Source organism: Lepisma saccharinum, chromosome 7, assembly GCF_977018435.1.
Source record: "Lepisma saccharinum chromosome 7, izLepSacc3.1, whole genome shotgun sequence".
Taxonomy (NCBI): Eukaryota; Metazoa; Arthropoda; class Insecta; order Zygentoma; family Lepismatidae; genus Lepisma; species Lepisma saccharinum.
The window spans coordinates 85,753,081-85,778,021 of record NC_139235.1 but is presented as its reverse complement, the minus strand read 5'-3'; the positions used below and the strand labels follow the sequence as shown (position 1 = coordinate 85,778,021).

At 37.9% G+C, this 24,941-nt stretch overlaps 1 protein-coding gene across 1 annotated transcript; it reads left to right on the top strand.

Annotated features, from left to right (window-relative positions):
* Positions 1-4,415: 4,415 nt before the first annotated feature.
* Positions 4,416-15,846, top strand: LOC145990316 (uncharacterized). Its single transcript, XM_083126006.1, has 3 exons — positions 4,416-4,556; positions 10,229-10,897; positions 14,432-15,846. Exons 2-3 carry the CDS (start codon positions 10,398-10,400, stop codon positions 15,486-15,488), a joined length of 1,557 nt encoding a protein of 518 aa, XP_082982132.1. The 5' UTR covers positions 4,416-4,556; positions 10,229-10,397; the 3' UTR covers positions 15,489-15,846.
* The last annotated feature ends 9,095 nt before the right edge of the window (positions 15,847-24,941 follow it).

Genomic DNA, 24,941 nt, shown 5'->3' with positions numbered 1-24,941 from the left:
CCACTACTTCAGCTGGACCACCAGGTCTAAACACAAAGAAGAATGTGTGCCTTATCAGTACTAAATCACGGCGTTGGAAGCTTGGAGGAAAACAGCATCGTAAATACCAAGCATTTATTGTGTCTGTCAACTGACGAGAGCCAACACGTGAGCCCCAGCCCAAACATGTGACATATTCCGAGAAAGGAGGGGGGTAGAGTTGGAATTTTCGTAAACACGATTGCAAAACATGTTCTCGAACGAACTGTCAGTGTTTCAACCTCAATATACAAATATAAGTGTGGAAAACCCTCGATAACTGTATCTAAAGCTGTTTGTAACATATGTGTTACAGCGGCTACAAGGGACATACTTTTTTTGTAACATATGTGTTACGGGGGCGGACTAAGGGCTAATGTGAAGTAGATAAAGATTTGAATATTTATTGAATATCAAAAAAAGGATGTTAGATTCAATTGACGAAAAGTAAAATTCCTGGAAATATTTTATGCATATTATTATACGTAGTAATAAATCTTCTTTGGTACTATCATTCAAAGTCGTATGATCCCAATATAATCCTTGCCTTGCCTTTCAAGAAGTTCCGCGGAAATAAGTAACCATCTATTAAATAAGTATATTTTCATTATTTAATTGTAGTTATTATATTATTTAGTTATTTTCATTATTTTGAACTTAATAAATCTTTCAAAATACGTCCTTGGCGGTAGGGTTTGATATAAAGTGTCGCTGATTCCAATTCACGGTAAATATGCTCTGCTTCTCTACACCTAAACATCCGACAAACGGATGGTCTTCCTGCTTTCTTGGTTTCTTGCCTGGGGAAGAGGCAATTCGCGATTAAAATTACCACCTGAGCGATAGTGTCGCTTCCAATATGGCCGCTCTAAGTAGGATAAATCTTTGTTTACATTCAGCAGCAGTACAAAATAGCAGCGTGTTGTCATGACTGGTATGGTAGAAAACGTTTAAATTACGCATTATTTTTAAATATTGCGAATGCGATGTGAATTCCAGGTACTCTAAAAAACGTGAAGCTGTACTGAGAACGAAATATTTAATTATGATAGGCAAAAGTAACACGGAAAATGCAGACGAAACCTATGTATACGCACGGGTTGTCCAAAGCAGTGCTGTATCATCTGCACGTCATGTTGTAACTGGGGTTCTCGGAAATTATTTGAAATAAAGGAATTGAAATTGACTTGTACTTGAAAAGCTGGGACAGGAGAAAATTGCGAACATATCGTTGCAGTTCTTTCTCGAAAGAGAAAGGCTGGTTTAATAATAATATTCACGATTTCATGACCAGGCTATACTCACTGAAAAAGGACATCGTACTGAATGAAACAGTAACATTAGCATGTCCACTTTTTTTCTGGTTATATTTGACATTAATTCATTCTCAAACTATTTCCATCTTCTCTCTTAATCGACTTGCATCTGTTCACAACTTCACACATACGTAATACCAGTAATACATGGACGCATTGGGTAAGACGCTTCATGATTTTTCGAAAAAAAAAGAAAAAAAGTTTATTTATAAAGTACAATTTAAAACTTTACTTTCATGGTAATATATATTTATGTCTCGAAAAATAAAGTAAGCAGACTCGTGCATTCTTCGTAATTTCCTTGCCGAATTACAGTGTTATATCCCCCATACCAATCTTCTGTCAATTACGTTTTCCCTGATTTATTAACAAATTTCATTTTGTTGATTCCACGGGGTGGAAACACATGGAAACTTTTAATTTGTTCTTACCCATAAAACGATTTAGAGCAAAAAAAAACCTGAACACTAGACCTTAGTCTCTCGCATATTCCCCATGCTTTAAACGACTTCAACACAACGTATCCTACTTAGAGTACTTCCTGAAAACCCCACCAGATGGCATATCGGTTAATTTTAATCGCGAATAATTCAAGCAGTGACAGCTAAGAGACCTTTGCCGACGAGGGGACGGAACCCAGCTGTGCAGAGGATTCAAACACCCGCGCGAACTAGCCCTCCCCGTCAGCCTGGGGCAATTTTGCAATAGAGGCATCTAGTGGCCAAGTGGCGAACCGCTTGTGATTTCAGAACATGCCGTATCTCTCGCCGTTGATAATATATGAGTTTTTTTAAACAATCATTTTTGGCTGTGCAAGTGTCTTTTGAAAGAAAAGCCCTTTCTAGATTGGTCATAAAAGAATTGAGCATTACATTAGTATGCATCATAGTGGCCATTTTCGTTTGTGCTACCCGCAAATCGCAAAACTATTCTGTGCTTATTTACGTATTTTCTTATGGGAAATTGAAAAAAAATGCAATTTGTTCACATTTATCAAATTGAAATTGCATAAATGTGTCATGTACTCAAAGTTTCATAAAGTAAGTTCACATCTACTTCGTATTTTCCGGCAAATTTTTGTTAAAACGTTATATTCACCAAAAAAAAAAAAAACATGTTAAATTTAAGCGCTTTTCACGGCGACCTCCTTCGCCAAACTCCACCGCCCTCTTAAAGAAGAAAACTCTGAATGTGTAGGCAAGTTGTTTTCTATCATATTTATCTTATTTCTCCCAACATCTTTACTTCTAGCTTTCGTTTGGGGTCACCTCTTCATTTATATTACACCCTCTTCATTAATCTAATAAGTCTTGTAAAATATAAATAATACAAAGAGAATGCCAAATGAATTCAAATTGAAACACACAGTGCAACACTGGAAGAGAGAAGAGCGTGGTTCACTCCAGCTCGCTGGTGATCTTACGAACTGCGCATGTCCGTTTTGACGAGGCTGCCTTCCTGGAGTATCCGACTGCATGTATTTTCGTCATATGGGCGCGTCGAGCTTCTGCTAGCCGTCCTATGCTTTTAGCATGGTAGGGTTGCCTTGCGGAGGTTCAGCGGAGACTTGCACGAAACGGAACTAGAGGGGAGCTGAGTGGCTCTGGCCCGCGGTTTTTCCTTCTCACTAAGAGAATTTGGCACTCTACGCTTATGAACATCTCAGTTATTGTTTATTTTGTATAGTACTGGGGGTTCACTGCATATTTGCGCTATACAGCCAACCGCGCCTGATTTTTCGATATAAATGTGTGACCGATGCACGAGAGCTGTTGCATCCATTTCCTTCCAGCCGGATGTTGCCTGTGTGTGATGACGTAATCCCGGTGAATCCCGGTCAGTGTTTCCAAACACGTGTTTTTGTAACTGAAGAAGGTACGTTTCCGCAGATGGTTTGTGGGGCTATGTGTCAATGGTTCGTAGGGCTATATGTCAATGGTTCGTGGGTCTATGTGTCAGTGGTTTGTGGTGTTATGCGAGAATGGTGTATGGGGCTACGCATTTTTTCTAAACTAATTGTTAACTATTCTAACCTAAACGTGACCCAACCTAACCGAACTTTACCGGAAATGGTGCGTGGGGCTATGAATGAATGGTTCGTGGGGCTATGCGTCAATGGTTTGTGGGGTTACGTAGGTATTTTTGTGAGGAGTAGGGTGGAAACACTGCATGCCGACTACGGTAGTGCAACTGACCGCCATTTAGCGTGTTACCGAAGGGAAAAAGAAACGAACAAAACTTACTTCATACGTCGAAAATATAGATTATTTCCGTGAAGAAAGCGAAATGCCACCTTCAGCAATGTTTCTCAATGCAGAATACGTAAGTAGGAATATGGAAAGTGACATAAATAGCGAGTTTCAGGCGTTTTTCGGATACAGGAAGTTTAAGAATTAAGAACTTTCTAAGGGCCCGTTCCGAAAGTTGCACGAGTTTCGTGAGGTTCATTATGCTGTCCACCCCCAAAAGTCGCATTCCGTGCGTCTCGTGAAAGAACGAAATTCACCAAACGCACGGACCAGGAAGCTGGTTTGTTCAGTGAGGAGTGAGAATCGTCTGCTGCTTGCAGTCATCGCGCGTGCACGATGACTTCAAACTGGACTAGTTCGGAAAATGTCTTATAATTGTAACAGAGAGCGGCGATATGAAGCAACATGCGCAATTGCGTGTGCCATAACTTTTCTTACAATGTGATTAAAATGAGTAATAGTGTTCACAGCAGAGTTTATTTCTGCCAGAAGGACATGCCTTCCGTCACGCCATGCGGAAAATTTGTATAAACAAAACGCTGTGCTTTCGTCTAGAGCGTCCCATAAGTCTGAAAAATAACTGGTTTCACCAGGATCACGAGGCCAGTTACTTTCGTTCGATTCGTTCGTTTCGTTAAGACTTTCGGAACGCACCCTAAAATGACCATTCGGTATTTCCCGACTGCTCGGGATCCCGAAAAGTAGGGAAGTCATTTCCCGAAGTCGGGAAGTCGCCTTAACAAGCCTATCGTTGCCATGGCAACATAAGGAAGTGACGACATAGCACTGACAGGTACTGGTGAAAACATCCGGTAGGTAGTCTCATCCGTGGTGTTGGCATTTGTTACTTTAATCAGTAGAAAATTGCAAACACGTAAATAATTGCGTGTAACTACTTTGAACGGTATTTAAAATTAATTTATAATACCAGAGTTTCGTCTAAAAAGAGAGAATCAAGGGAAACACGGAAAAGGTTAGTTAAAGCACAGATAAATTTATACATTTGAAGTGTTGTTAAAGTTTTCAGGTAATGTTTATGTAAACATTCACGGCATTTTTTTTTTCTAATTTTACGTAACTTACATGCCACTTTGACTAATTGCGATGTTGATTATGAACGCCGATTACATGAGATTGTAGACAAAGTCGGGTAAGAATTGACAATATAGAGAAAGTCTCCAATTTTGTTAATTTTTGGTATACTAACTAATTTTGGCCTCCTAATCACGAATCTGTTGTAAAAAACCAGGGGTGACGTCTGGAAATTCTACATTTTGATGAAACATTGTTCGTTAGCCCAAAAACCTTCCATGGGTAGCCCTACAAACCATTGACGTTAGCCCCAAAAACCGTCCACGGGTAGCCCCACGAACCATTCACACGAGGTTAGGTTAGGTTCCATTAGCACTCATTTCACCCTTAATTTCATCAAAAAAATAGGGTTTGTACTAGATTTGAACATCATAAATCATTTTCGGTAAGAATTTACAATATAGAGAAAGTCTCCAATTTCGTTATTTGTACATTTTGATGAAAAATTGTTCGTTAGTGCCAAAAACCATCCACAGGTAGCCCCACAAACCATTGACGTTAGCCCCACAAACCATTGACGTTAGCCCCAAAAACCATCCACGGGTAGTACCACAAACCATTGACGTTAGAACCAAAAACCATCCACGGGTAGCCCCACAAACCATTGACGTTAGCCCCAAAAACCATCCACGGGTAGCCCCACGAACCATTCACACGAGGTTAGGTTAGGCCTGTTAGGTTAGGTTCCATTAGCACTCATTTCACCCCTAAATTCATCGAAAAAATAGGGATCGTACTAGATTTGAACATTTTAAATCATTTTCTTGTAAAACAACGGCGTGGTTGGACACAATGACAGGAGATTACATTTTTGTTCGTAAAACTACGCATATACATCTATATATATATATAAAAAAATCAATCGGCTTTTTTTCAAATTTTCAGACGTGACCCCCGGTTTTTTTCAACAGATTCGTGATTAGGAGGTCAAAATTAGTAAGTATACCGAAAATTAACAAAATTGGAGACTTTCTCTATATTGTAAATTCGCTCCTCATTTTCTTGTAAAAACAACGGCATGGTTGGAAACAATGACAGGAGATTACATTTTCGTTCATAAAACTACGCATATATACCTATATATATAAAAAAATTCAATCGGCTTTTTTTAAAAATTTCCAGACGTGACCCCCGGTTTTTTACAACAGATTCGTGATTAGGAGGCCAAAATTAGTTAGTATACCTAAAATTAACAAAATTGGAGACTTTCTCTATATTGTCAATTCGCTCCCAAAGTCGCACTTGTTAAACAAACCCATGCTAGTACTCGAACCCAGAACCTTTTTTGGAATTATTTTGGCTTATATCGCCAGTAACATATTTGTTGCAGAGATGTTGGTCTCGTAGAATTTTGGAGTCGCTAGAGAAAATAATTGAAAAGAGACAGCTAAAGTGGTGGGGACATGTATTCAGAATGAATGAAGACAAAAAGGTAAAGCAAATTCTAGAAGTAAAGGTGCAAGGTAGGAGAGGTAAAGGAAGACCAAGGATAATGTTTGAAGACAGAATGGAAAAGATTGGAAGAGAAAGGAATAAGACAATAAATATGATGAAGAGAATGATGAGAAACAGACGGGAATGGAGGAGATGGATCGAGGCAACCAACCCTGCGCTATGATGGAAGAAAGGGACTAGAGGAAGAAGACAAAGACTAATTATCGTAGAATTTTGGAAATCATTGTCACACGAAATTTGAACCTTCCTTAAAGTAATGAGCACTGTTTGGACTCGGGGAAAAAAGTTATTTATGTTGAAAAAAGAAAGGTAAAAATGTACTATCCTTCGGACACCTCTATTTTTTTCGTTTCGTCAATATTTGACATTCGTACTTACGTATCTGCTTCGCGGAACATTCCTGAAGGTGTATCAACGTTGTTGATACTAACACTACACCAAATTTTAACTATGTTTCCTAACCTAACCACGCGCCAATGGTTCGTGGGGCTAGCGCCAATGGTTCGCAATTATTTCCAATTTCTACATCCTGATACTAGCACGACACCAAATTTTAACTGTTTCCTAACCTAACAGAGCTAACCTATCCATGCACCAATGGTTCGTGGGGCTAGCTATTCTCCGTCGGAAAATTAATTTTCAACGAACAACATGAATTTCAGCTATGAAACATTCCCACATCACACAAAACACCTTCCCGATGTTCGACAATGCTACAGGAACTTATTACGGTAAGTAGTTTCTTCTGTAAAAACAAATAAATGTGTCCGAAGGATAGTAAACAAGTACCAAAAGAAAACTTGAAAATTACCTTACGCACTTCTCATGGACAATATATTATCAGTCGACAAGCGACAGTAAATGTCGTAGAAGCATGGGTATGAATGTAGAAGTAAATCAGAACCTTAGTAGAATGCATTTAAGGACTTTATTTTAATGCTAAGGGGACCAAACCTAACCTGCCTAACCTAACCACGAAAGCATATATTGAACAAAACCTTAAGTATTCATTAAAACTCCGCAGTTAACGATGTCCATCGAAATTGAACCATGTAAAAATTGCATTCGTAGCATGATGAAATTGCAATAAAACAAAAGAAACTTGGGCCTCGGTACCTGTTTGATCTCGGGGAAAACACCTCTCACTCGTTTATTTAGTCCTTTTAAACATTTGTACTTACCTATTGTGCATTGCGAAACATTGTTTAAGGTGGGATTTTGCTTTTCTCGCTGAAATAATTTCAATTTTTCACATTACAAATATTTATTGTTCTTCCTTCTTTCGCTTCCGTAAGTCACAATATGGCGGGCACAGCTTGGCGCGTCATGGATCATCAGTGGGGTATGCAGTGTTTCCAACCTTCGTAACCGAAAAATACCTGAATAGCTCCACAAACCATTGATGGATAGCCCCATAAACCATTCACCGATAACCCCAAAAACCATTCATGGATAGCCCCATAAACCATTCACCGATAGCCCCAAAAACCATTCATGGATAGCCCCACGAACCATTTCTGGCAAGGTTTGGTTAGGCAAGCATAGTTAAAATTTTGTTCATAAAACAATGCTATACAGCTTTAAAAAAAATCACCTTCACTGCTTGCAAAACAACGGCGTGATTGGAAACACTGACAGGAGGTTACGTCATCAAACTTACGGAACATCCGGTCGACATAGAGGAAGAACTGCAATTGTGCATTGGAGATATATTTCTCTTCGAAAATACATGAATTCCCGTTCAAATAGATTCAACGATGAAAGAAAATACCTCCACGACCTTTGAAAATGCTACAGAAACTCATTTCCATAAGTAGTTTATTCTGTAAAATTGAAGAAATTCATTCTCCCGAGATCAAACAGTTACCGCTATTTCATCATGCTAAGAGTGCAATTTTAACATGGTTCGATTTTGAATTATTTTAACACATACTGCGGAGCTTTAGCGACATACTGTGGAGTTTTAGCGACATACTGCAGGGCTTTAGCGACATACTGTGGAGCTTTAGCGATTACTTAAGATTTTGATCAATATATGCTTTCTTAATTAGGTTAGGCAGGCCAGGTTTGGTTCTCTTAGCATGAAAATAAAGTCCCTAAATGTATTCTACTAAGGTTCGGATTTACTTCTACATTAATTTCCACTAGTCTACGATACTTACAGTCGCTTGTCAACAGAGTGCATGGGAAGTGCACATGCTTGTGTAAGGTATTTTTTAAGTTGTATTTTCCAACATAAATAACTTTTTTTTTCTTTCTTTGAAATTCAAACTGTGCATAGTACTTTAAGGAAGATTCAAATTGTATATGACAATGATTGTCACAATTCTACGATAATTAGTCTTCCTGCTAGGAGAATTTGAAAAAAATCTTAAAACAATCGGAACCGTTACCTTAATATGGAAAATTTCCCTTTTGCAGGAAACATTTTCAGTATCGACATTCACAGGAATGTAGGGCCAAAGTTCCGATTGTGTAATTCCATATTAACCATGACATGCAGGCACTTTTTACATGATTCGATTTCTATTTATGTGTTAACATAATCCTGGAGAAGGATTTTTCCCTTCCATAGCCTACAGCACAATGTGATTCTTTGTTTACGAGCAGCAAACTTGCTGTTATGTTGGATATAGGCTTGTGCTGCCATCTACTTTACACGTATGGGGTGTGTAGGAGTCTTACATCATGAGATGCTCTTATTGTTAGGTTAGGTGGGTCAAGTTTAGGGCATTAGCATTAATAAAACCTCCCTAAATGTTTTTGGGTTTAGGGCTCTAAGATTTAAAATGATGTCCCTTAATGTGTCCAACAACTGAAGACATGGCATCAGATCTCAAGCACAAAACCCAATTTGAGTCCCACATAGTAGTTTGAGCCTGCGATGACGATATACCAAGAATGACTGGGAAATGCAGATTCTCACGGAAGCTAATTTTCAAATCATAATTTCTCCAGTAAATAATACTTTGTGGAGATTTTAGCTATGCTAATTAGTTTCTCCAAGCTTCAGATCATGATCATTTCCAGTATTCTCAAACACTCTCTAATACTCTTACAAAACTTGTGAAAACCGTTGTACATTTGAAACTGTTACCGAATGAAATTATGAAGGAGTATATTGGTATTGCTATCATAGAATTGGCAAAACTGACATTGATACACACTTTAATTTGTTGTTTTAAGCTCACTTTATGCTCAGGAAGGCTAATCGGAACTGAACCTACAGTTTAAAGTGGGATCCGAACCACTGTGCCATGTACCTCCACCGGGTATCGAACCTGGGACCCCTTAATTACAAGGCAACAACGTTACCACTACACCATCAGGGAGGCCTTGATGAAGATGAAGGAAGAAACAAAATGAAGTGCGTGAATACTTCATTCCTTTTTTTTATAATGGATGTTACTGTCCTTAGGGTGGAATGGGGAAGATTTAGTAATATTGTTGCATGCATTTTCAGTATTTCTTGTAATTTATACACAACTGGGGCATTCCAGCATTTACGTGTGTAACATTTTACATGTAAAATGTAAGGTTCTGAACATTTATTTATGCTTTGCACTTCTACAGAGGATTGAACCTCCAATTACAGAAGGCGTACACTATGTTTAGTTAATACATGACATGAGATCAGGTTAAAATATTCCAAACTGATTTCATAGAATTACAGTGTACTTTGTGGTGCCTGCTAACAAATGAGAAAACTTGAGTATTATAACATAGCCTGAAGGCATGAAAAGCATTAACAACAATGTGTTGCATGTGTGATGCTTTAAAAATTTAACAAAGTTTGACTTCATTTGTCTGTGAAGCATATACACTACAGATGCTAGTAATTTTTGTTAGTGAATTATGCAAATTGTAAACATTCACAAGCATTTAAACTTTTATGCAATTAAGAAAAATAATAATTTTCAGATTGATTCATTTTTCTATTTACATGGAGTAGGACCACTTTTCATGGAATGCCCCAACTGAATTTGCTTGTTTTCATTCACACAACACAAGCTGATTTCAAAATTCCTATTTTATTTTCGATTAGTTATTTTCATGAGAAATCAATTTCTTAATTGTTATTATTGTTTGTAATTTCAGGAATCCCTGGATCACAGGATTTGAACATCCTGCAACAATTATATTCTTGGAATTTTATCATGAAACTGCAGTTTCTCATTCCATTAAAAATGCATAAATCTTCTATTCTAGAGAACTGCCACCAAAGGATAAATCTTTTAAGGGGGAATAAAAGCATAACAATTTGTGAATGAACAAGGTGACTGCTCACAAAGGTCACACATTGTTTCCTTGGCAACAGCACAAAAGCATTTCCAACATGCAGACGGAAGATAGAAGAATGAATCCATTTACTTATTTGCATAAGTATTCACGCAAAAATCGGTGTCGTTCAAAACTTAATATAAAAACTGAAATCTCAGTAGTGACCGACAGATCAGATTCTGATAGTTTTGACATTTACACAGAAAATGTGAAAGTGGGGCCTGATCAAGATGAGTTGCAATCCCTTGTTGATGCAGGAAATTGCTTCGTAGACGTGGGTGAAGAGTTATTGGATAATCAAGAAGAACTGAAGTGCAGTAGTGATTTATTGAGTTCAGGAATTTTAAGTACAAATTTTACAGACATCCAAACAATGTGTAATCTCCCAGAACCAGATGTATTTTTTGGTGTTATAAGCAGAGAATCCAGTGACTTTCCTAATTTCTTTGCAGAGATACATTTCAAATCTCCAGGATTGGTCTCGGAGTAAGTGAAAGTATTGAATTTTTCATTGTGTTTGTGGCATTAGAACTACAACTAAGTAATGGCACACATTGATCTTTAAAAAGAAATGTATCTCCGAAATACAATCTATTGATTGATTGATTCGGTGTTTTAAGTCCACTTTATGCACAGTAAGGCTAATCGGGACTGGACTTACAGTTTAAAGTGGGATCCGAACCATATGTGCGTCCACCAGGTATCGAACCTGGGACCCCTTGATTACAATCTGCTGAGGGGGAGAGTCAACACCACACAACACACACTATTGAGTCAGTGTTTTTTCTTTTTAATTTAATTTTTTTATATATATAATTTGAAATACACATGTTCAAAGTTAAACAGCTGGTTTTGTGCGTTCGTTTGGTATTTTAGTGTGATATGGATTTTTGTCCTCCACCCTGTTAAATTTTTGTGATAGTTACATATTTATGAAGACTGTGTGTAGCGTAAAAAAATTCCCACTCTGAGTTGGCTTTTCTGTGCCACAATCTGGCAATCAATCAGTCTTAAATATAACTTTGTGTTGATAGCAGTGCACAAATAATTTCTTGAAAACATTTAGTTGTGTAAACATGAATGTACATACAGCAGTAACTTATTCACAGTTTGTTCAAGAATTCCCTAACATCTCGAAGTATCATCCATGTTTATGTTGACAATTTTGTATTTTTGTTATTTGGCATCACATTTTTGTAACTTTTGGCTATTCACAACAAAAAGTTTGAGTGATTGAAAAGTGATATTGATGAACTGACAGTCACAAAGAATACTCGTGCCCAGGATGGAACTTGAACACAGAAACTTTGGTAGCGAGATTGAACGTTGATCACTTCACATGTTCAGCCACTGAGCCAGCACACTGGGCAGCAGAAAGTTTGATGGAAACATACAATAAATAAAATATCGAACATAACTTCGAGGTATTCTTCTGCTGGGTTTCAGCTCATCAAAAGCAATGATGCACCCAATGCTGCCAAGCCTGGCGATGCTGACTGCTGTCCTAATACACTTTCTGTCAGTTGGAGATCTTAAAAATATATTTTCTATCTCCATGTGTGTCAAGAAGATTGGGATGAACTAGTGGACAATTAGTGCCACACTCTTAAGCCAAAGCTAGATTTCTTGCAAACTGCTCGTTTGCAAATCTCCTCGTGTGACTTCACATTGGCCATAACTGTCTTATCCATTGTCATCTTCCTTATCCTCTTGATCATTCATTACATTCTAGATTTAACGTTGTTTTAACAGCATGCCATATTCTTGTTAGATATCCAGTCTCATATCTTCAGGCCAAATTTTATCTTCCCAGTCCCTATGATATTTAAGTTGGTAGACCATGCCATTTTTTTCCAGTTACTTTCTTTGCTACTTTTGGGTAATTGCAACAATGATGATTAGATGAAATTAACACAGACACAAATAACACCTAACCCCAGGCTAGGATGGAACTTGAGATCTAAAATTAACCACTTAACATGCTTGGTGATCAAGTCGGTATATTTTAATGTGTTGTATTGTGATGTTTTGTATCCCCTCTTTTAACCCTTATCTGGGCAAGCTATTTTTGTAACGTGTCCGGGCAAGCAGTGTCTATCGGACATTGCATTGTTTTAAAAGGATTTTGCTCTTCTAATGTGAGATTTTTATGTTTCATCGCTGTGGAAACAAGCAAGTAGCATGATATTTAACCTAATCATCATTGTTATGTCCATAATTCTTATATTTATCATCATCATCATCATTGTAATTGCATGTTGTTGTATTTTTTGCAGCATAGTATATGAAGTATGTTAGACCGGAAGGTAGTGTGAGGAAATAGTTTTATTTGCGCATATATTTTTCATTTTTTCTATTTTAGCATTAATAATATTTTTATGTGATGTCTTATTAAATACTTTATTTTTTACTAAACATTTGTTAATATATATTCAAGTAGACTTCTTTACATATCAATTGTACACTGTGTCCGACAGACACTGCTTGACCGTTTACATGAGTGAAATGGAAAATATTTTTTTACGCCTGACCTTCTTTATCAATCAAAGTAAAAAAATATCATTTTCGCAGGAAGTATTGTTTGGAGTATGTGACAAAAAATATAAGCAACAGTGTCTGATAGACACTGGTTACCCGGTTAAGGGTTAAATCCGATAAGATTTTAGATAAGTAGCCTTTTATGCAGGCATTTTTTGTGGCTGAGGGCATGGTTGCAAAAGTGGTAGCATTTTGAAAGTTCCTTTTACGCAGCAGCATTTGCCATTCATCCGGAAAGAATAATAGTGGTTACCCATACAGTGTAGTTGGTCGGCACTTGAGATGGCCAAATCTGGATTTTTTACTATCCGGAATCTCGGTAGTAAAACTACAGGATCCGTATTTCGGTTAAAATCTGGGTTTTTGAGGAATCCGGATTTCAAGTTAAGTCTCCTGAATCTGTTTGCAGCCAAGTCCATTTCCATACTGAGAAAGAATAGCTGTTAGGTAACTGAAAAGCAATGAGATTTAGTGTTGTGACATTGTGAAGCTACAGCTGTTTTTTTTGTTTCAGCCAAACATATGCACATTATTCGATGTTTTTTCAGATTTCTTGTCAGCCATAGCTGTTGCACTTGATTTGACAATTTTGTGCTCAATGCACACGCAACTTCTGACGCCAAAACAATACCATCACTTGCACCTGCTTCTTGCCCCACAGCTCAAACAATGAAATTGTATACAACACAAAGTGTCATATTTCCTTCTCCTTTCAAACAAACTGTTCCTGCTCTTACATGGACAAACATTCGATTACATGAGATGGTTACATTTTCTCTAAAATCCGGATTTCCAGATTTTCTCCGGAATCCGAATTCTTGATATTTTTGGCCATCCCTAGTTGGCACCAGTGATATCTGAATCAGTCAATTGCAAAAAACTCCACATTTTCATAAATGTACCCATTAGCCACCATGTACTTTGAAAATGTTTTGTAAATGGCATTTTATAAGGCAGAACTGAATTTTTTAACAAACTGTGGTAAGTAAAACACATGACAGTGCACAGAGTGATCTATTGATTTCCATTGTTTTACAAAATGATACACTTTTGCTGTCGACCACAGAAAATGCCTGCATCAAAGGGGTCTAAGGGACTAACTTCTCAAATAATGTGATGACTGCATAAAATCCAAAAGTTCTGATGCACCTAAAAGTCTTTGCATTCTATTCTAAGGCAGTTGCTTTAGCCTGTTGTCTAAAACTACATGGATTTTTTCTTTTGCAGCACGTTGGGTTTGATTTTTAATAATTAGATTTCTCTCATCTATGTAACTTAATGTTTGAACATGCCTAAAAGTTTTCAAATATGTAAGTAGAAGGTTTATCCAGAAATTTTCATGTGGCGTGTGTAAGCTCATATTTATGGGGATGTAGAAGTAAATTTAAAGCGAAAGTGACCATAAATTGGGAATTTGTGAAAAATATGGGGAGGAGGTATAGATAAATCATTCTGTTTAAGTAATTTTGTTTCAATTTTTAGTCTTTCAGAGAGCCCACTACAACATGCCTTAGAGAATCCAAAGATCAGCAGAGTGATCTATTCAAAGCATGCTGCAGATGAAAATACTAAGCAAGCTGACAGGACTCTTAAAGTCTCCTCCTTGACCTCACCATTTATTCTTACAACTGCTCCCAGTGGAGAACTTAAAGAAAATTCCAGACGTTTGAGGATCACAAAGCGAGGATTTCATGACCCTAATGCCAGTAGTCTTAAATTTGTTGTTCTTGTACGTAAAGCGAGCAACAAGCGTGTAAGAAAACCTCGTCGCCATTCAAAATGTGAGAGGAAGTTTTCGTCCAATGTTTTTCTCGATTCACACGCAAAAACACATTCGCCTATTAAACGTTTTGAATGCTCAATTTGCAAGGAGAAATTTCTTTTTGAAAGCGTTCTTAATAGACATTATAAAGTTCATTTTCAAAACAAAGTCTATTCGTGTAAATATTGTGATGAATCGTTTAATTTACAGAAAGATGCAATTCTCCATAGAAGAAGACACTTGTACACTACGACTTGCTTGTGTTCGGTGTGTGGAAAGCAGGTCAGCAAAGAATATTGGTGGAGACATCTAATGATTCACAGTGAGGAAAAACAGTATGGATGCAACATATGTGGGAAAAGATTTACTTTTAATAGTGGCTTAACTCGTCACCTTAAGGTTCATTCGGGAGAAAAGGAGTATATATGTTCCGTGTGTAATAGAGGTTGCAGTACTAAAAGCAGCCTTAAGGTTCACTTACTGACACACAGTAAGGAGAGGCGATATCAATGTTCTACATGCAAACGTAGATTTTTTGCAAGTTCTACTGTGTATGGGCACTCATTTCCATACAACGAGGAAAACCCATTCTCATGCGCACTTTGCAGGACCTCATACTGTTCAAAAGAAAACTTCGAAAGACACTGGATGAGGCACAATGATGGCAAAGTATTTGAATGTACATACTGCAATAGAACATTCGTTCAGAAATCACGTTTTGATAAGCACTTGAAAATACATACTAAGCAAGATTCGTTACCAGAACTGAAAACTTAGTTGCCAAAACTAGTGTACAACAAAAACTATTAGTCAACACATAAGTTTCTGTTCTTTTTGGAACACATACGAAAGGAAAATATACTTACAGGAATTTGTAACTTATCACACTTCAGTGTTTGAAGTTGTTGATATTGATTGGTGCTGTGAAGCCAGGAGTCATTGTTTGTGGCTGTCCTCTTGTACATTTCATGTTCTACAGTGTCTGGAGTTTCTCTCATCCAGATTTCCTGTAGTGAAGTGGATTTCTCGATCCTTACTGTCCTTTGTCAATGACCATAATCACGTGCATGGGACGTGCCTGGACATGTTCTCCTGTGTTCTCAAAAAATGTAGAAACTAATATTAAATAATAATATCCCTGTTTAAAAACAAAAAATAAGGAATTTCTTTGTATTTGGAATCCCTTCCCTCCTCTCTCTATCCCCCCCCCCCTCCAAATAAAACAATGCAGTGTCAGTAATCACACTTATTCCTTTTCCGAGCACAGCCTCAATTGCTTATGCAACCTTCTTCAGTTCTCAAGGCTTATTTGTTTATTTTCATTTATACATAACAAGGATATTGCAGTAGCAATGGAAACTGTGCCCACAATAAGAAGAAATGCAAACCGACTTTTGGATGAGCTCTGTGCAATTTATAAAGAGATAAAAATAATGGTTTAATAATGTCAAATAGTAATTATGAGCAGTGGCGAAGCATGGAGTTGCTAGCAGGGTAGACACAAAAGTGTGATAATATCCATTAGTTGCTTAAATCTGTAAAAAGAAAGGGAGGGGGCTATGTCATGGAAAGTGGTTCAATGTCTCTCCAGGCACTTCTTTACTTGCCAGTGGCATGACGTTTTCAAAAGTGTTGTTACCGGCCATCAGTACGATAATTATGTCTTAGACGTTCTCCTCCCATCCACCAGATGTCATCGATCTAGATTTTTGTTCATTTCGTTTTCTTTTTTTTTTTCTTGTTTGTATTTCTTCAACCCCTGATTTATGCACGCACCTCCAGAAAGAACTACCAATCATGAGACATCGCGAAAATCCAACGAATAGTGCTCGAGCCCTGTTGTCAATTCCTCATCACTTTTTTCTAAATGTCTTTATTTATTTTGCAATGAGCTGAAAATTGCTAGAACCCCCCCACAATTTTCCGGTCAGTATGACGTTTGTGCCGTGAGCACACAACAGAATTCCGCACTTTCAGCGACTGCCAGTTTGGTACGTTCTACTGTCGCCAACTTAGTGTTGTTTTTTTTAGCAAGACTTCCTCGCACCGAGGAAAACACCATTGTTACCTGTTGTCTAACTAAAGGAATGGTTGTAGTTAATTCCAGTCTTGACTTTCTAGATAAATGAATTTCTGACACCTGTATGTGCAAGTAAACATAATTTAAATTTTGGATATTCTCGTCTCATTTATTCTGATCTATGTTAATCGCAACGATGCAAATGTATGGAAAATGAATTAAAGAGGATCAGGAAACATTGACATGACCACAATTAGGTCACCTGGCTTCGTAACATGTTAGGATGACCACTACGGAGCTTTCAAGAACAGTGGTAAAGGTGACCTATCTCATTCAGTGTGAATACTTCGCATCCTATGTAGTTTGTTCTACCCACCTTTACGTGATAATAGAACATAGGATCCTTGTTTGGGACCCTTCTATGATGGCAACACAAAAGGTTACTATGTAACATATAGACAGGTTATAATAAACCAATCCCAATTTTTAGGAGCAATTTAGCTCTTTTCTGCCAATCCAAAGTGACAACACTGGCCTGTTCCACCAGACCTGAAACAGGCATGGGCCCCGCAATAACCCCATAACACACTTTGTCCTAAACCCCAAAAAAAAAGTATTCCCTTGCATTGTACTCTCATTGCTCACATATAACGTTTCAACAACTTTTAATTTTTTTAAAATTTTGCTGTCACTTGCCACTGCTACTTGCAAAGGAAAATAGAGTTGAAAACATTTTAGAAATTATTGTTATAAGAAGGAAACATGAAAGACCAAAAGTGTGTCCTACCTTACCGATGATTACATCTTCACTCAATTAAGAACTCAATTGTTCGTGTTGTTCTTGCATTTTAGTCCAGCACTTACTTGCATAAATCTGATCGCTGCACAGGACACGAATCACAAACAAAGCTCTACCATCATGAACCTTGCGCTCCGAGCCACACTCCCTTGTAGCGTCCTGAGCAGCAGGCAAGTTTTCACAGACAGGGAACAAACGAGGGAATCCCCGTTCACGATAAAAATAATATATTCTATTTCCAGTGAAAGTAAAACAACTTTGTAAATATAAGGCGTAACTAGCATTTTAATTTACATGATTTGGTATGAAGACTTACTTTACAAATATAAGTTCTTTAGACTTTCTGTTTATGCTACGGTGTTGGGTGAATCGACAAGACCATCAGCACTCTGACCAGAAAACGAAGTCAGAAGTACAGTACTCCGTAATTTTCAATTTCACTTAAACTTGTCGATGAAAGGAAGGAAAACCTAAGTTTCTACAAAATAAGGAGAATGTACAATGAAATAGAAATCTCTCTGCAAGAACACAGGCTAATGTTGATATAAAATGCCGGTACACAACAAATTTCCAACCCTGGCAGAAATGCAGTGTTGCTGATATTCTGTTCGTCCTAGTGGGTAACACCGCGAGGCCGGCCTCACGAGCACATTATAAGCATACGTACAGTACTCGTAAGATTAGGCTTCCCGCATGTACGACCATAAGACAGAATGTGAAGAGAAGAGGCCCCAGCAAATGTGCCTCACTCCATGGAAAGTTCGTATAGTGGACAAGGTTGGAATTTTTTTGTAATTATCATAAATGAAAATTCCAAACTTTTGCATTGCATTGCATTGCATATGTTTTGACGAAATAAGTAAATACACCTTTAAAAGAGTAATGGCGTGGGTAGGCCCGGCCTCCTGGCCTCACAGGATGCTTCGCCACTGATTATGGGTGTTTTTCATTGAGTAAGGTAAACAAAGACTTGTTTTTTCAAGCATACAGCACATTTTGTCAAATGTGCCAATTTTAATGTTACAAGAGGAAATTTTATTTTTTGCTCATCTCCCTTCTACCCATGTTTGGAGGTAATGATAGTATTTTGTTAAGTGTTTTTAGATTTCTTGAGAAGTAATGGCCTTTAATACTGTCTGTGAGGATATATTTTAGTGTGTTTGTTCTTTGCAGACCCCTTTACAGCTTTGCATTTTAATGCCACTCAAGGAACTTTTACACCCTTTTTTAAACTTGTAGACAAGGCTTGTAAGTAAGGGGTTCTATCTCAATGTGTTATGCAGTATGCAAAATAGCTTTAAGTGCTAACACATTCATAAATTTTAAATTGATCAACAAATGCGTTTCTTAATTGTGACTGGGTTTCATAAAATTAGGAACAGTTTTTACTTCGTCTGTATAAGGATAGAGTTAAAGGTATGAGAAATATATTCCCTGAACTGAGTCAAGTGAATACTGCAAGTTCTCATGTGAACCTATTCTTGTGTTTCATTTAAATAATATTCTTTGGTTAAAAGAACATGTCAAGAAAGATAGATAAAAAAGAACGTGATTGATTGAGCCTTCAGATCCAAAAGGCTCTAAAGTATCATGTCTTAAGACATGCATTTTGAGTATTTTACAATCTACTGTGTTCTTTTGAAACAAGGAACAAGTGTGCCTCATTTCAAAACTGTTATGCATGTACAAGATGGACAATTCATACAACAGTGCGAGATTCAAACAGTGGGTGGAACATGATGGATAATTTCTCTGATTCGTGTTCAAACACCACTGATGTGTTCTTCCATGTTTGCAGCTCCATCAATGCCAGGACCTGCCAAATTGTTCATATTCAGTCCGAAGCATACTCAAAAATTGTCTCTGTCATGGCCTCAGCAGTCATGTCCTCCCAATATGGTTAAATACTGAAACATTTATCTTTGGACACTTTTTTGACTGTTTTGGATAAATGGACTGAAGTAAGATGTGTTCTTCCTGCAGGTTTGGGTGCAGTCCTCTAGTACATTGTCACCTGCCTTCGCATGAAACACTAACAAATCCCTAAAAATTCCCATCCTTGTGACTTGGATCCTCAAGATTTAGTGGACCACTGTAATTGTCACCTCGAAGCAGCAGATTGTGTTGGCCACGGAACATTATTGTCTCAACAACCGGTGGGAATGCCTTCTCCAAAGCATCTTTCTATTATAAAAGGAGAACTTACTGTTCCAGTTTCTGCTGACTGCCCTTGCCAGATAGTTCAGCAGCACATACAACACAAAACTAACAATAAGCTCCATCAAATCTTGAATACGCAAGCAAGTTCTAACTCCTCAACCAGTTGACAAATAAATAATCACTCAAAATTTTGATTATCAGTTGATCTGTGCAGCTTATTTCTTTTCTAAATAGGTAGTGATTGCTGCTACAACTGTTTCAAGCATTGCAATTGGCTGGTAGATTTTTGGGGTAGTAAATAATCTGTGGTGGTTAGGTGGTTGTAACAGCAATACCGACCTTCTAAATAAACCTTGTTCTGCCATTTGGATATGTGGTACTGTTGAAATATTCACTTCAGAGACTCAATCTCTTTGGCTCGACCCAAACTAACACTGCTCTGAAACTCCAGGAATTCCACTGTTGTCAGTGTCTTCAGGTTTGGACTCGAACTGAAACTAGTACTAGACTTCGAAATCTGTTGGTGCAGACAGAAAGGTTTTAAACACAATTCTTAATATTCAGATTTTTAGTTTTTCAAAAAAACATTCTTATCAATTTTATGAAACAACTTTTTCTTAGTATTAGGTAGTCCTACAAATACAATAATGGTGTTGTTTTGAAGCTCTTTGCACCTGCTTTTAAAAATCTATTATCATTGTCAATTCACGTTGCAAAACCACATCAATATCAATGTGTTTATTCACCATTAATCATTACAATAATGCAACAGATATCATCAGTACAAATATAAAACATAATACAAGGATACCCTGCTGGAAATTTCTACTGTTTTCAGTAGACAGAATCTACTGTTATCAACTGAACTCTCTGTTTCTCTCGGAAATCTACTGAAACTCGATGGTTTCCTAAATACAAGTGAAATATTGTATACAGTGTATGTAATACAACTTGTTGGGTGTAAATTTAACTTTTCATTCCTCCTGATTTACAATTTGTTTTTATATCTATTTGAAAATCTAAACCTAACAGGTGTTTCAAAACCCCTACAGATCTACTGAAAACAGTACAGTAGAGAAACTAAAATAAAAGTGAACATAACTTATTCAGTATTATATGTAGTGCTTTTAGCTTAAAATGGTGGTTGTAAGTATTACAATTCATTCATATTATTAAGAATTTTTATTTATATCTGTTTGAAAATCTGAACACAGTCAATGTTTCAAAACGTCTATAGATCTAATGAAAACGGTAGACAAAATTTTCAGCAGGGATAGTAAAACATAATATACAAGAATAGCACAAACATTCATACAGTATGTAACATTGTTATTCGTACACACAGAATTTCCGAGGAAAAAATGTCATATCTACTAGTAAATATAATCATTTTCATATGTACCTGGAAATTAATGTTGATGAAGATTTCACCAACAAATGTCAATAAAAATGTATGTTCAAAGTGTATAAACAGAGATATAATTTGTGTGAAGAGAAAAACATGCTGTTTCATGCAACATTGTTATTCGTATAGGCAAGAGTTTCAATCTTCCTCGCATACAGCGCCACCGCTATTCGGGCAATTTCGTGCAGTTTGCACCTTCGTAACAAGTTTGAACATGCAGGCGCACTCCCTGTCAAGCGGAATGCTGGGGTAGGTATTGTTGTAGGCCTATCGTCTATCTATCAGCGTGTTCGGAATGGGCAAGGTGAAGGAACTTAGTTCCGATCTGAAGGATGTTATTATAAATTTGGCCCTTAAGAGGTTATTCTTTAAGAAAAATTGGACAAACAGTCAATAAATCACACTCCCCAGTTCAATACATAGTAAACAAATTTAGAGAGGAAGGTTCAACACAGAATGTGCCGAGAAAACCAAAAGAGAGAGTGTTGAATAAACGTGATGAACGCTTTATTTTAAAAAGAGTGCAACAAAACCCCCAATTAAGTGTTCCTCAGTTACGACCGTTAGTAGAAAATGTTGCTGCCAAGATAATGACCAATCAAACTGCCCGATGTGCCTTGTGGAAGCATGGATATCGTGGCAGAATACCACGAAAGCGGCTGTATGTAAATAAGGTGAATCACAGGAATAGATTTTCATTCGCGAAAAAGCACATCCACAAGGACCAGGAATTTTGTGATAGTGTCATATGGTCAGACGAGTCCAAGATTAATATATACGGGTCAGATGGGATAAATAGTGTCTGGAGAAAATCAAATAAAGACAATGATCACATTAACACAGTTCCAACAGTTAAACACGGTGGTGGGTCATTAATGATTTGGGGCTGTATGTCGTCCAAAGGTGTTGGTATCATCCAGTTTATTGATGCTATCATGGATGCATATGTCTATTTGGACATATTGAAGAACAAAAAATGAACATGCCACCTATTTACAGATTCCAACAAGACAATGACAGTAAGCATAAGGTGCGAGTTAACATGAATTGGCTAATGTGGAATGTGCCCAAACTACTACAAACACCAGCTCAAAGTCCAGACTTAAATCCCATTGAGCATTTATGGGAAATTTTGAAGAGGGGAGTCCATAAAGCAGGTGTCAAGTCCAGACAAGAGTTGAAAACTGTTGTGCAAGCTGAGTGGAATAAAATAAGCTCTGAAACATGTCATAAACTGGTTAATCCTATGAAGAACAGGTGTCAAGCAGTAATTAAAGCCGAAGAATATGCATCAAAGTATTAGAACTGTCAGTCAATTTGCTCTGAATATACTTTTTCTTTTATATTATTAAGTTTACGAATATAAAAGATGTACAAAAAATGGCATGTTTCTCTTTCAGTTTCATTTAATTTATTATTGTCATTGAGTTATTGAATTGTAGAGAAACAATTTCAAAAGAGTGTATTTCCTTTCAGATATTAAAACATTTTATTTAAAAATCCGCGTGTATGAATAAGAATGTTACATACTGTACATAAATACATGGAGAGGAGTACTAAGAGTTTTAGAAATTTAAATTTAAACCGATTTTATGTAGATTTTTATTTAACGGAGAAAATATGTTCATGGAACATGGCAACATGCAAGTGCAAGTCAGTGTGTGTGTGGTGTTGGAGAACTTGCTCCTCAAAGAACTGTTGCGCCACCACAGGGAATATACATGGTTGGCACAAAGTCGCTTTCCCCAATTAATGAAGAAATCTTGTTTTGGGAAAAGCAACTTTCTGCCCACCCTGTATATATTGTCATATTCTGAATACTGTGTTTCATGATGTGATAGAGATATGCACAGTTCTGTCTTTCTTTTACTTAACATACCTTGTAACTGCTCTTCTTTAGGCTAACTGCAAACATAGGTACAAATGCTGATTAGAATAAAATGATGTAACGCTCACAAAGAAAAGCCCTGTGTAGGACTGGGACTCGAACCCAAAACTTTCGGTGGCAAGATCGTGAGTCGATTGCTGAACGTGCTCGGTCACTAAGGTAACGCATAAAACACAAACCCACTTTCTTAATCTTCCTTAAAAACAATGTCTAATCGTCTTGCTGTGTCCTTTGTAACAATCCGAAATCCGCAAAATAAGGTGCGTTGCAAAATGATAAGAACGGTATGGAATTTGAACATATCGTGGGAACGAAAAGGAAACAGGAAACGAAAGTGATGCAAACTGACAGAGAGAGGAAAGCATGTTATGAGGAACGTGGTATTGTTCAGGGAGATGTGTATGTGTAACAGCAGGCAAGGTCGAAGTCAAAAGAGCGTTGCAAAATGATAAGAACGTAGTGCGGTTACCCCAGTAGATGTCGTTTCCAGTGGCTACAGAGGGCGCTGTTGCAGCTAGCGTGCAGATCGCGAGGTTGGATTGATTTGTTGTTTTAAGTCCACTTTATGCACAGTTAGGCTAATCGGGACTGGACCTACAGTTTAAAGTGGAATCCGAACCACTATGTGCCTCCACCGGGAATCGAACCCGGGCCCCCTTGATTACAAGGCGACGACGCTACCACTGCGCCATTGGGGAGGCCTTCAGATCACGAGGTATTCATGCCCTGTTGAGGAGTACGACAACATTGATGAAGGTGCAGAATGGGCCATCGAGCAAGATTGTCGGAACGTGGAAAGGAGGAGATATTGGCATATAAGGAAGAGGGATTGTCTTCGAATGAGATTGCACGCCGAATTTGTCGCAGCGCTTGTGTGGTGAACAACTTCCTAAAACTTGGAGACAGGTATGGAATGAAGAAAGCACTGGGAAGGCCGCCGAAATTGACGCCCTGACAGGAACGTGACGTCCTGAGGAAGCTGGCTGCTCGTGAATCATCCCTCGGACAGTTGGCTCGTGATCCTCATATTCATGTGCATCAATCAAAGCTATCACGGGCTGTGAAACACAGCAATCGTCTCCGATATCGCAAGGCCAAACGACAGCCACGACTCACAGCACAACACAAGGAGCGTCGCATGTCCTGGGCCAAGATGCACATGGCGTGGAAGGAGGAATGGCGGCGGGTAATTTTCAGTGATGAAAAGAAATTTAATTTGGATGGTCCCGATGGCTGGAGATACTATTGGCATGATCTCCGCAAAGAGGAAAAGATCTTCTCCAAGAGACAACAAGGAGGACAGTCTGTAATGGTGTGGGGTGGGTTTGGTTATCATGGGAAAACGAATCTCGCCTTTCCCACAGGCCGTATGAATGCGCTCGGATACCAAAACGTCCTAACGGACAATCTATTGCCATTTGACAATGGCATTGGTGGCGATCAGTGGCGTTTTCAGCAAGACAACGCCACTATACACACTGCTGAGTCCACTATCTTCTGGTTTCTGGACAGGAATGTGCACGTCATTGATTGGCCTGCGATTTTCCCTGACATTAACCCCATGGAAAACCTGTGGGGTCTTCTGTGCCGTTCAGTGTACACCAATGGAACCTAGTACAACAACGTTCATGACCTGAGGAATGCTATCGTTACTGCATGGGATGCCCTTGATGCTAATCTATTGAAAACGCTGGTGGACAGCATGTGTGATCGGGTCTTTAAAATGGTGTACTGCCATGGTTCGTGTATTGGCTATTACAGCAGGTTCTGGGATGCCGTTATCATCATTTTGCAACAGTAAACATGGTCACTTTTAAGGTTCGTTGCTTTGTACCTTCTCCTTGCCTGCACATGACTTCTGGTCAACACGTTTTCTCTTTCTGTACATTAGGTGAGCATTGTAATGTGCTGTGTGCCTGTACCTCTAACTTAGTAAACGTGTCACACTTACTTTTTGA

Bases quoted from the DNA above. Each gene is read 5' to 3' on its own strand.
- LOC145990316 (XM_083126006.1), top strand. From the start codon at position 10,398: ATGAACAAGGTGACTGCTCACAAAGGTCACACATTGTTTCCTTGGCAA. The intron at 10,898-14,431 runs GTAAGTGAAAGT...TTCAATTTTTAG, and splicing joins TCTCCAGGATTGGTCTCGGA to TCTTTCAGAGAGCCCACTAC.